Raw genomic sequence first — 13,608 nt, 5'->3', positions numbered from 1 at the left:
TTTCACTCGATTTTACAAACCCCTCCTGAACTTTTAAATCTCTCATTTTGGACTCCTAAACTTTCAATTACTCTCAATGTGGACCCCTCCGTCAAATTTTAAACGTTACATAACGTTTATACCCTTGACTTTTATATAAAATTTCAACTTCTAAAACGTTTTTTTATTTAAAAAAAAAATGAAAATCAATGACATTTTCGTCTTTTTTTTTGTATTTTTAACGGTTAAAATTAACGGAATGGTTCTAATTGAGATTAATTGAAAGTTCATGGGTCCAAAATGAGAGATTTAGAAGTTCATAGGGAATTTGTAAAATCGAGTGGAAGTTTAGGAGGCCAAAGTGAAGTCTTTCCAAATCAGAACTTTGAAGTTTAGAAGAAGAATTAATTAAAAACGTATATACCACATTTTATCTCATAATCGTAATTTCAACAAATTTTTAGATTCTATTTTATTTTTGACAACAATTGGTCTAAAAATTAGTTGGAATTGACACATTAATATACTAGAAAAATTCAAATTAAACTTTTTCTTTTTCTTTTATATATATATATATATATATATATATATATAAGGCGGTTAGCAGTTAGTGGGCAGTTATTAGTGAGGATTTTGTGACTGGCAGAGAGAGGTTTTGATCCCAAATAATGACACATGTTAGGAGGTACTCCAGCTGTGTGGCGCATCGGAAGAAGCCGAGTTCGGGGACAGCACGTGATAAGAATTGGGGGAATGGATTGGGCTAGCCGAGTCCAGTAAGAAATGTTATGAGTGCCCTTGGCCCAAATAAATTTTTGGCTGGGCCTGAAATAAGGTGATGTTCGGCCCGGCCTGACCTAAATTCACATGAGAAAAACTAAAACAGAACTTTGAAGTTTAGAAGAATAATTAATTAAAAACTTATATACCACATTTTATCTCATAATCGTAATTTCAACAAATTTTTAGATTCTATTTTATTTTTGACAACAATTGATTTAAAAATTAGTTGGAATTGACACATTAATATACTAGAAAAAATCAAATTAAACTTTTTCTTTTTCTGATGGAGATTGATGTGGCTTTAATTGCAATAACTTGGACTATTTCTAATGCCCAACGCTTTGTGTCATCTCAGTTTAATTTGTGATATTTGATTTTAATAATGCCTTATGAATTCATTACATAAAATTAAAAAAAATTAATTCATTATATAAATTTGATGTGGCCAATAACATGATATATCATTCAAATCTATTAATTATATAGACCATAGGGTGCAGGGGAGTGAATATTGGCTAAAATTACTAACCGCCTCCGCTAAACACCTAGAACCGCCGGTTAACTGCCTTAACCGTTTTTTAATGAAAAAAAAAAGAAAAAAGAAAAAAAGAACTACATCGTTTTTATGGCAATACCCTACTACATATGACGTCGTTTATAGAGTTTAAACATTTTTATATATTAAAACACCAAAAACGACGTCGTTTCATATATATATATATATATAAGGCGGTTAGCAGTTAGTGGGTAGTTATTAAGCGCTCACCTTTTCAACCCAACTGGCAAAGGCTTTGAGAAAACAAACATTGATTAATGTAGAAAAAAGTAAAAATGTTTAGTATGAAAACAAAAAAAAAAACAAAAAATGTTTTGTAATGCTTTTTTTATTTTTTATTTAAATAGTAGTAAAAAAATTATTGATGTGATTATGAAAAGTAAGAATGTTTGGAAATTAAATTTTTTAAGAATAGTATCGGCCACTAATGGCCTTTACCAAACAGGCTCATAGATCCATGGAAGCATCAATTCGAAAGTCGGGAATCCAAAGAGTTAATGATGAAAATTGAAAATTTGAAAACTAAATTGAAATAATCAAACCTTAAACCTTGAAGAATTTAACTAAACTAAGTAGTAAGTACCTCTAGAGAGCACTATCACAATATGTCACTCCATTAGAATTGAAAACATGGAAAGGAAAGTCAAATCATGAATTGTGGACAGTTTCTGCAAATTATAATTAAAATCATAACAAGGCAGATTATGTCAATTATTTATAGTCTAAAAATTGGACTAGATTATAATAAAGTAATCTTGTAAGTATCAATAACCTCTTCAACTCCATTAAGGTTGAAGTCTTCTCGGTCTATCAATACGACAAAAAAAAAAAAAAAGCTCAAGTAATATTACTTGTTTAGGGATAAGTGACGCAATTAGTCATTAAATTAAATTAATTAAAGATAAAAAATTTAAACGGCAGGAGTACCCAGGGAAGGTCTACATGGAGTACGTACTTCCCAAATTAATGAAAATGTCATTCGCCTATTAATTAAACTGGCTAAGAGAGATTGACATGGTTTTGATTGCAACATCTTCGACTATTTCAACGGCCGTGTCGGGGCTCCATAATGCCGTAATCCTATTTAATTATTATAAGAAATTTCTATACATTGAGAATTGCGAAAAGAAAGACTTGGTTTTTGGTCTTCTGGGGGTATAAATATGGTCAGGTGGGCGGGTGGGGTTAGACTTTTGATAGTACCGAACTTTGTCACCTACCTCACGAGTCTCATCAAGAAAAAGGCAGTAGCCTACAAATCTTTCCCGACCACAATCTTGGTACTTGTCTGAAATGGAGAACCTCATCGGTTTGCTTAGAATTCATGTCCAGAAAGGGGTGAATCTTGCAATCAGGGATGTGAGAAGCAGTGACCCTTATGTTATTATCAAGATGGGCAGGCAGGTAAGCTGTTTTTGCTACTTTTTTGCTTCTCTGTTACCACTTCTCGGTTGCTTTTGCTTTTTTGGGGCTTTGACTTTTTGGGAGAGGCTTGTTTTGTGTTAGTTGTTACTGTCCCGAAGAGGGTTTATCAGATTTTGTGCGTAATTTCTATGGTTTTTGGCGTCGTACTTCAAAGCATTCAAAGATTTGATCTTTTGAAAGAATTTTTTCACTCTGTTTTGGGGTTTTTCAGATTCTTAATTTTGTCCTTTAATCATTTACATTTCTATTTAGTCTGATTCATCGTTGGCAGACTTTCTCTATCAGTATCCCCTCCCCGAATTATCGCCTAAAATGACTGAGGATTTTGTCTTTCACCTCACCCACTGGCTTTGGTTTCATTGATCAGCAAATTAACTGATTCGTATGATATATATATATATACACTTTATTTACTATTATTTTGCTATTTTCAATTATTTTCGTCCATGACTGGCAAAGGTAAAAAATTCTTCTGTATCTTGAAGACTGATAACATGTCGAATCTGTTGAATATAATCCTTTGTATATGTTTCCTCAAGATGCAATTTATTTACAGCAGCTAACGAACATGCATTTTAGTTTTTACTATAACTGCATGTTGCTGTCTGGCCTCAGTGTGTGAAAAATGGAGCTTGCAAGGCTTTTGATGCTTTAATCATGAAAAATATTTTCTGATGCAGAAGCTGAAGACTCGTGTAGTGAAGAAGAACATCAACCCAGAGTGGAATGAAGATCTGACTCTTTCTATTGCAGATCCAAGTGTTCCAATCAAGCTTGTAAGTGTTATAGTTCTTGTGACATTGGAGGCTTATACCTCAATTATTAAAAGAACTACTCGTATTATCATGCTTTACCTCTTCGTAGGGATAAAAGAAAATGAAGTTGCATTAATCACTCAAAAGCTCTCAGAAATTTTTTACCAAGCAAATACTTTTGTTTTTTTTAAATGGACTTTTTGAGTGTTAAATGTACTTTTTAATTCCTCAAGCGCACAGACATTAAAATCATGCTTTTACAGAAACACCAAAAGAATGTAGGCAATTTAAAAAAAAAAAAAGAATGTAAGGCAGAAATCCCACAAATGAGGTTCATTAATTATATATACTCAATATTGAAGTACAATCTCTAGAATATGGATCCGGCTTACATGCTGTAATTTAATCAACAGTCAAGATTGAATATTAAAGTTGACTTACTTTTTTAAAAGCTTTTTATAAGAGAGAGAAAATGAAGAGAGATTTTGAAAAGTTCAATCTTGATCGTTGATTAAACTACAACATACATGCTATTATTAAAATATCAGCATGTATGCCATAGTTTAATCAATGGTCAAGATTGAATCTTAAAGTTGACTTACTTTTAAAAGCTTTTAATAAGAGAGAAAATGAAAAGAGATTTTGAAAAATTCAATCTTAACCGTTGATTATAATAACAGCATACATGCTGTAATTTAATCAGCAGTCAAGATTGAATCTTAAAGTTGACTTACTTTTAAAAGCTTTTTAATAAGAGAGAAAATGAAGAGAGATTTTGAAAATTTTAATCTTGACTTAATCAACGGTTAAGATTGAATCTTAAAATTGATTTACTTTTAAAAGCATTTGATAAGAGAGAGAAAATGAAGAGACATTTTGAAAAATTTAATCTTAACTGTTGATTAAAATAACAGCATACATGCTGTTATTTTAATAATAGCATGTATGCTGTAGTTTAATCAACGGTCAAGATTGAATCTTAAAGTTGACTTACTTTTAAAAACTTTTAATAATGGAGAGAAAATGAAGAGAGATTTTGAAAAATTCAGCACCTAACATGTTTTTTCTTGTTTGGTTAGTTATTAATTTTGTAAGCATCCATTTACTTTAGCGGTTTTTAAAACCTGCAGGTAATGAAAATGCAGTTAAGCGTTTGATAAAATCGTAATTCAGCCTTTTAAAACCGTGCCCTCGCTTGTATTCTGCGTTTTCAAATCATCATGCTTTTTCAAATGGGCCGTTTTATGATTGCAGTTTGTGTACGACAAAGATACATTTAGTCTGGATGATAAAATGGGGGATGCTGAGTTTGAGATCGGTCCATTTGTTGAAGCCTTAAAGTGCCGGTTGGAAGGCCTTCCAAATGGAACCATAATAACGAGAGTACAACCAGACAGGCAAAATTGTCTTGCTGAAGAGAGTCGCATTATCTGGTCGGACGGCAGAGTTGTTCAAAATATTGTTCTCAGGCTACGAAATGTGGAGAGTGGTGAGGTGGAACTCCAGTTGCAGTGGATTGACATTCCTGGCTCCCGGGGTTTGTAGATCAATCACGTCTGCTCTCTGTTAATTAAGTTATTGTGTGAGAAACATTGTAATATAGATGATGTAAATGACTGAACGGGATTGCAGACGAGCCTCTCTATAACTCCCATTGATCCTCTTGTCTGCAACCTCGTCTGGACGAGCCTTTCTAGTCTCGTCTGCAATCCTGTTTGGACTAGATTGTAGACGAGCCTCTCTTTTATGAGTTATCTAATTCTACAAAAACTCATACTTATGGTATTATTATTAAATACAAAAAGATCAATTCTACCAAATCTCTTGTGATAATTCTCATTTGTAATTAGTATCCTTTTTGTATTAACCCTCTTAGTTTATTATCTTATCACATCAAGATTAGCTTGTTAGCTTGACGTGATCAATTACAATTGTAACTTTTCTCTATTTAAGCTCAATATGAAAGCAACAGAGATTATTCCGCCCAAAAGCAAGTTTTTTCTTGCTTTCTTTCATGGTATCAGAGTCTCTCGGTTAACACCTTCTCTATATAGCCTCTCTATATATTTTTCTTTGTACTCCTCCATGCCTAAATCAAGCTCATCTGCTCTTGCTTTCTTTATGCTCAATATTGCACACCTTTGTCAATCTAAATTGGATGACATCAATTATCTAGGATGGGTATTTCAATTTGAACCCATCGTAAAGGCCAATGGCTTGATGAGAATTGTTGATGGCTCTGAGCCATGCCCACCAAAGTTCATTATCGCACCCTCTGACAAGACACTACCTGAAGTCTTGAATCCAGAATACTCTCTGGGAGAAGAAAGACCAATGCATTCTCAGCTGGTTTACTGCAACTGTGACTGCCCAGATTATACCAACGATTTATAGCTGCAAAACATCAGCACAAGTATGGTCAACATTGGTCACTCGCTATGCATCTCCATCTCGTTCTCATATCACTCAATTGAGGCGTCAGCTACATACCTTGAGGCAAAGTTCCAAGACTTGTACTGCATTCATTCGCATGGCTAAATCTCTATCAGATCAGTTAGCAATTGCTGGCCATTCTATCTCAAAAGATGACCTGATCTCCTACATCATAGGAGGACTTAGTCCAAACTACAATCTTTTTGTCATGACTTTTTCCATGCTAATAAAGGATAAATCAATGACACTTGGAGATTTTCAATCTCAACTCCTTGGACATAAGCAACTGCTTGAGCACCAAGTAGCCACTAGAGAAAACTCATCCTTTGCTATGTTCTTCCAAAGGACTCAACTTAAGTAGAGATTCAACAACTTTAAAAGGAACTTTCCTACCAACAAGAACCTTGATAAAAAAAATGCATTTTCACCGGCCTCTCCTCAAGGCTTATCAAACCGGTTCTTTTTTGGACAACCTCAAGGTAGATCATTTCCCAAATCATCTACCAGCTTTAATCCAAACAAAGCAGCCATCTCCAACAATTCTACAGCAAACAAGACTCCATGCCAAATTTGTGGCAGAGTTAACCATTAAGCTCTCGACTGCTTTCACAAAATGGACTTTGCTTTTCAAGGTCACCATCCACCATTAAACCTTGCTGCGATGGCATCTCAATCCAATGCTCTAGAAGATGAAGATCACTGGTTAGCAGACTGTGGGGCTAACATCCATATCACACCTGACTTGGACAAACTGAACATACAGCAACCATACGAGGGCAATGAGACAGTGGCAGTAGGTAATGGTAGTGGGCTTGGTATCTCCCATATTGGTTCCTCCTCCTTTCTCACCTCAAATTCTTTGTTTTACCTTAATGACATCTTACATTGCCCTGATGCTACTGCAAACCTTCTCTCTATAAATAAATTCTGCTATGAAAACAATTGTATGTTTGAACTAACAACAACCTATTTTTTGATTAAGGATAACCTCACGGGAAGGATTCTCCTGCAGGGGCCAGTAAGGATGGTTTCTACCCTAATCAACTGCAACACTTCACCAGAAACGAAGTGAGAGCTCTCACTTGCCACGTTGGAGTTAAAGTATCTCCCTCAATATGGCACAATAGATTAGGTTGCCCCAGTAAACCTATTCCGCAGTAGATTCTCAACAAACATCAGCTTCCCGTATCTTCAATTCCTTGCTTTCTTTCAATTAATTCACCGCGTGGCCAATAGAGATGATTCGGCCACCTCTTAATTTTATATTATTTTGAGAACTATTGGGAGTAGCCGAATCACACCTAGCCATTTGGGAGTAGTTTCGGCAACCCCTCGCAATTTTATCTTATTGCTGCTTTGAAGTAAGAAATTTTTGAGCTGGTATATCTGCATGTTGCCAATAATGGGTGGATGGGCTATTGACTTGTATGTGATTGGACTTAGTAGGCTCTTTGTAGGACAAAAGTGAAGGTGTGCTATTATTTCATCAATCTTGGAGTAAACCCCGGCCCGCGATCTTGTATTGTAAGTAGACTTGTGTAATGTTTTGTAATTTAGAAGACAAGGCCCATGGCCATGGTGGGGGTAATTAAGAGGAAACCAGTATTGTCACAATAGGTGGAAATCTACATTAATGTTACTGCTTACCTGTTTGTATATATGTCAGAAAGAGGTTGGGAAGCCATAACTTTTCTGCAATCAACCATCGTTGTGGATGCATAGTCTTTCGCTTTTCTCGGTTTATATATAATATAAAAGCTTTTATTCTCTTTCTTTGGCTGACAACTTTTTCTTAGTGATGGTTCTCCTTTCAGAATAGGATTATAGCCTTTATAGGTAGGAGATATTTACTTTATGGCTAAAATTTCTTTTTAAAAATCTTAGAACCATAAATAGGACATTTATTCCACTACAAAAAAATAATATTTTAGATTAAAAAAAAAAAATTAATAAAAAAATAAGAGGTAGCTAGCCACCTCATCTTGGCTATAGGGGTAGTCGAACCACTCAATTTTAGCTGGAAGTGGCTTGAGAGCCACCCCAATGGCCGGCCAGGGGTGGTCGGACCACTCCCAAGGGCCAAACAAATTATTTTTTTTTAAGATCTGGACCCAATTGGGGTGGTTCGGCAACCCTACAGCCACTCCTTAAATTTTTATATATTTTTTTTAAAAATATATAATATTTTTTTATTAACGAGACAGATGTTCTATTTATAAATTTTAATCTATAAATAGACTAAAATTTATAGATTAAAAAGATCATTAATGATCTTTTTAGACCATTAACTCCGGTCCAAAATAGACTGGAGATGGTCCTCTTCCCCTCCCTTCACCCTCATCATTTAATATATAATTATGCCTATTACCAACACTTCTCTAGGCGACCCATGGCTTGTGTTCAAAGAGTCCTTTTTTTCTATTATGTTGGGCAGAAAAGAAAATATTGAAATATTGAAAATGTCTCATAATTACACATCTCTCACCCCTACAAAGTATAACCTAGCTAGCAAGAACATTAATGCATGTGCCATGTTCCTTTTCTTTGTATGACCCTTAGTTCCTCGGTGACAAAAATGGGGAGAATTTTGGGATTCCAGTTTGTATGATTGGAATTTTTATTAATAATATATCAAGCATAGTTCATCATGCACGTGTTGAATTGACTTCTCGACAGGCTTGATCGAGCATGGTTGTTTTTTTTTTTCTTTTTTTACTATGAAATATTCTTGCAATATTTTTTATCTAAAATTATAATTGAAATTAAAATGAATTACTATTAAATTTTAATTCAAAAGTTATATCAACTTTAAAAATATAAAAATAAAATAAAAATATAGTCCGTAACATTACTCATTTATGTGATTAAATATTTCTCTAAATTTAATTGGTGCAGTTGAATTGTAGAACTCATTTCAATATTTTCATGCGCATAATGAATTTTGTTTGAGTGTTTTGGGATTTTACTAATATGGGTTTGATTTAATTATTACTTATTGCTTGCATAGTTTATCAACGTTGCATATAAGGAGGTGAGATCTACTAGATTTCGAGTAATTTGTTATTTAGATTGCAAGTAATTCAAATGGCAAAATCTGAAAATTATTATGAATGTAAAATTGATAATGATATCTGTCCCTACAGCGTGCGTGTCACGTACATGCTTGAAATAAGATACAGAATCCGAAGTTCCAACCGACACGTCTCATATGACATTCATGTGTCCTAGAATTCAATCTAGACGAATCTGCATGAGGTCACCATAATTAATTGCAAGAGATATTTTTCCTAAAATAATATCAACACCTTGACTTTCCTATTTTGCCGTCAAATATGACCAACTACTTATTGCATTCTTTGGCTATGGTGGCCGTGAGAGTTTTATGCTCATCATTTTTATTAATGAGATTGATTTGCATTTCATTTTAGAAAGAAACAAAAAAAAACAAGAAAAAAAAAAAAAAAAAAAAACTTATTGCATTCTTCATAACCGGCCAAAATGTGTGTAAAAGAAAGAAAGATCTCTTTGTTTTTGAATAGAATATTCTTCATTTTCAATGAATTAGATAATATTCAGTTAATTATAGTGGAAGGGTATTTTTGTCTTTTCGCTTTTTGAGAAGACAAAAAGACTTTTTTTTTTTTTTTGAAAATAATAGCATCATCAATTCATTAAATGATCAAAAGAGGAGAAGTAAAACAACTCCCATAGTACAGATTCACCATTACAGTCCGGAGAGCAAGAACACCTCCGCCCAACTCAAATCTGTCCTCTCCCAAATGGTCTGAAATGGACAATAGCTAGCGCCACCTTAACAGGCTACACCCACCACTGTCCTCATTAGGTTCTTCGAAGCCAGAATTAAGCACGGAGGGAAGTGTCAATTGCTGCAGAGAAATGCAAAACAATGCCTCATTGGCCTGGAGTAGGTTGCTCTAGTAAAACAATTCCTTGAATGCATTCAGGAAAGCCTTCAACCCACATTCTATCCATAGAAGAAGAAACTGCAAGTTGTGCCAAGGCATGGGCGGCAGCATTCCCCTCACGTCTGACATGCTCCATCCTCCAGTGAGAAAAAGCTCGAACACCTTCATGAATAACCACCATCACATGCCCATTTTGACCATAATTGTCCCCCATAGTCTTCACAGCATCCACCACCACCTTGGCATCTCCCTCTAGATGAACTTGCAAAAAGCCCATCTCTGTACAAACCTGAATAGCAGCAAAGCTGCTTGGGTTTCTGCTGCCATCGGGGAAAGAAAGCCCCTTAAAAATTTGTTGCGCATCACTTTTACGTGTCCATTATGGTCCCTAACAATAACGCCAAAACCCATCCGCCCATTCATCTGATCCAAGGCCGCATCCCAATTGGCTTTAACCCACCCATATCCCAGAACTTCCCACCGCGTTAAGGAAGGAGCCAGTTCCACTACTAGAAATGCCTCCCTAGATAACTGGACTTGTTTATACTCCTCTATAGCTCGGGCAGTCCGCTGCACCAGATCACGTGGATGGGTAAAAACACCCCCATGGAAAGCCTCGTTCCTTCTCAACCAAATACGTTGTGCAAGCCCCACAAAATGGAGAAGTTCCTCCTCCGAACAAACATTAAAAATGCCTTCTACTACCTGCATAAAATCAGGACCATAGAAGTTGCTTTTCTGGATTTTCATCGGACCCATACTCCATACATCACTAGCAGATGGACATTGCCAAAGAATATGAAAACCTATTTCCATCTCGGGTTCACAAAAAGGGCACAAGGAATCCATGATGACTCTCCTCTTGGTTAGATTTTCTCGTGTGGGAAGACTATCATGACATGCTCTCCAAAGAAAATGTTTTTCAACATTCGGAACCAGTAGTGCCCACAACTTCCTCCACACCTCTCGTACACCCCCTTGATTGGAACTTCCCGCCAAAGATTGAGCAACAAGATCTTGGTGAATATAATAAGCACTACGGACCGAGAAAATACCATTAGCCGTCCCCCTCCAAATAATCATATCTCCCTGATTTGTACAGCTAATGGGAATGGATTGAATCATAGTAATCTCTTCCCTGGAAAACAAAATTTCCAGCAATTGTGTTTTCCACCACTTCGTACTTACATCAATGAGTTCATAGACTTTTGCTTTTGAGTCTAACAATCTTGAAGGGGATAAAATTCTGAACATGGGTTGATGTGGGAACCACCTATCTTTCCAAATCCGCACAGAAGACCCATTCCCCGCACGCCATACTAACCCCTCTTTAACAATATCACTAGAACTGTGAATACTCCTTCAGGCAAAAGAAGGGCGGTGTCCCATCCGGGCTTCTAAGATAGAACCTTCCAGGTAATACTTGGCCTTCATAATACTAGCAAGCAAACTATCCGGATGATACCATAGACGCCAAAATTGTTTTGCCAATAATGCTTTATTGAAACTGTGGAAATCCCGAAAGCCCATGCCACCCGTAAACTTCGATTTGCCCATCCGGCTCCATTCATCCAATGAATTTTCTTATCATTTTTTTGATGTCCCCACCAAAATCTTTGCATTAGCGAATTAATCTCCTAACACAAAGTCTTTGGAAGGAGAAAGATGCTCATGCTATATGTGGGGATCGCCTGTACTACAGACTTAAGTAAAATTTCCTTCGCCGCCTGAGGAAGAAATTTCAACTTCCAATCTTGCAACCTTTTCCACACTCTGTCAATGATGCTCCTAAAAGTAGAAATCCGTGATTTACCCACCAAGGCTGGAAGGCCTAGATAGGTATCATATCTCTACGTAGTAGGAATTCCGGCCTTTTCCAATAAAACATCTCGGTCCCCCTTATTCGTATTCTTGCTGAAAAAAAATAGAGGTTTTATGGTTATTAAGCCTCTGACCCGACGCCTCCTTATACATCCATAAAATATTTGTCAAGCACTCCCATTGAGCAAGAGTAGACCGACAAAAGAGTAAACTATCATCCGCGAAAAAAAGGTGGCTTATACGAGGACCCCTCTTAGACGTAGGGACTCCCGTTAAACTGCCTTCATTCGTGGCTTTACTCAACAAAGCACTTAGGCCCTCCGCACAGATAAGAAATAAATAAGGGGATAAAGGATCCACTTGCCTCAATCCCCTCTCCGGCTTGACGACCCCATAAGGTTGGTCATTCACCAAAACAGAATACTGAACCGTGGTGACACACATCATCATCAATCAGATCCATTTATAATCAAAACCCATCTGCCGCATCACAGCTTCAAGATAGCCCCATTCCACCCGGTCGTATGCTTTGCTCATATCCAATTTCACTGCCATAAAACCTTTTTTCCCCTTCAATCTAGATTGCATTGTATGAAGGGTCTCATACTCTTCTATTATAACCCGTTGGATATTATTTAGTTCTCTTAAAATGGAAAGAATCTTAGCTTTCTTTTATTTCGTTTTTAAGAGGTAGCTTTCTTTTGTTTCATTTTTAAGTGGTAGCTCAATCGGCTAGGATCATGCCTAATGAAGCGGAGGTCACTAGTTCGAATCCCCCTCCCCTTCTTATGCGGATATATATATCAAAAAAAAAAAAAAAATCCTTTTGTTTCCTGCCTCTCCTAATATTCGTATTTATTGCAATTAATAGTCGTTATTGTTATTATTATTATTATTATTATTATTTTTTTTTTTTTAGAATAATAGTCGTTATTAGTTATGTCAACTTCTAATTGAAAACTTAGAAAAAACCCTAAGCCTTGTGAAACCCTAAGCCCCCCTCCAGAGCGCCGCCACCTCAGGGGATGAGGGATGCCCGTTGCCTGCATCCCTCCTCCCTTCCTTGCTTCCCGATTTTTGTTTTAGGTTTGTTTTTGTCTTTAGTTTTTTCTGTTCTATTGTGCTTGTGTACTCTCTCGGTGGGTACTACTTTTGTGGGCTTTCACTCAAATTCTCCCCCTCGCTGTTTGTTTGTGTATGCCGCCGATCTCCTCCGCGCTCGCTTCACTGCTCACCGCTCGTTGTCGGGTCTTTTCACGCGCCCCTCCCGCGCCAAGCTTTTTGTGCCACCTTCCGCGGCGGTTTCTGGCCATCTCGCGATCGGCCTCCTCCGGCTGCCGTGACCCGCTTTGAGTGTTTTTCGCATTTAATTTCCTATTTTGTTGTTTTTCTGTTTTGTATTTCCTTTAAGTTCCCCTGTAATTGGTTTTATTGGCTGTAATTTTTTTTCCTGCATTAGTTTTATTGTTCCTTTTATTTTCCTGTATGGTTTTATTTATGCTTGTAATAAGGCTTTCTTCTCTTGCTTTGTTGTGCCTGGTTGCTGCCCGATATTACTGGTCCAAACCTTTGGGTTGTGGATGTGAAATTTATCCTGGCTTTCGAGTCGAGGAGGATGAGTATCGGCTTGTGGGTTTTGCTCTCAAGGCCGAGGAATAAGTATCGGTTTGGGGGTTTTGCTCTCAAGGCCGAGGATTAATAAGCACTACCTATGCATTAGATGGTGTCTATTTGATGCAGATCTGAGTTTTCAACCTGATATTTAGTCATAGGTTAGCGGATGCTGTGTTTTGGTTGATTTGATCTGTTGTTGATGACTATATCTTTAGCTTCGGCTATGATTTACTTCAGAGCTTTTAACTCTGTTTGTAAGAGCTTTAGGCTCGCAACTTTTATCAATGAATAAGTATGATATGTTTCAAAAAAAAAA

At 36.4% G+C, this 13,608-nt stretch overlaps 1 protein-coding gene across 1 annotated transcript; it reads left to right on the top strand.

Moving 5' to 3' along the window:
- Positions 1 to 2,508: 2,508 nt before the first annotated feature.
- Positions 2,509 to 5,351, top strand: LOC132181516 (protein C2-DOMAIN ABA-RELATED 4-like). The gene is made up of 3 exons (XM_059594768.1): positions 2,509 to 2,722; positions 3,424 to 3,519; positions 4,753 to 5,351. Exons 1-3 carry the CDS (start codon positions 2,612 to 2,614, stop codon positions 5,041 to 5,043), a joined length of 498 nt encoding a protein of 165 aa, XP_059450751.1. The 5' UTR covers positions 2,509 to 2,611; the 3' UTR covers positions 5,044 to 5,351.
- The last annotated feature ends 8,257 nt before the right edge of the window (positions 5,352 to 13,608 follow it).

The sequence above is a fragment of the Corylus avellana genome, chromosome ca5 (genome assembly GCF_901000735.1).
Source record: "Corylus avellana chromosome ca5, CavTom2PMs-1.0".
NCBI lineage: Eukaryota > Viridiplantae > Streptophyta > Magnoliopsida > Fagales > Betulaceae > Corylus > Corylus avellana.
This window is presented reverse-complemented; position numbering and strand designations above follow the sequence as displayed.

Bases quoted from the DNA above. Each gene is read 5' to 3' on its own strand.
- LOC132181516 (XM_059594768.1), top strand. From the start codon at position 2,612: ATGGAGAACCTCATCGGTTTGCTTAGAATTCATGTCCAGAAAGGGGTG. The intron at 2,723-3,423 runs GTAAGCTGTTTT...TTTCTGATGCAG, and splicing joins TTATCAAGATGGGCAGGCAG to AAGCTGAAGACTCGTGTAGT. The intron at 3,520-4,752 runs GTAAGTGTTATA...TTATGATTGCAG, and splicing joins CAAGTGTTCCAATCAAGCTT to TTTGTGTACGACAAAGATAC.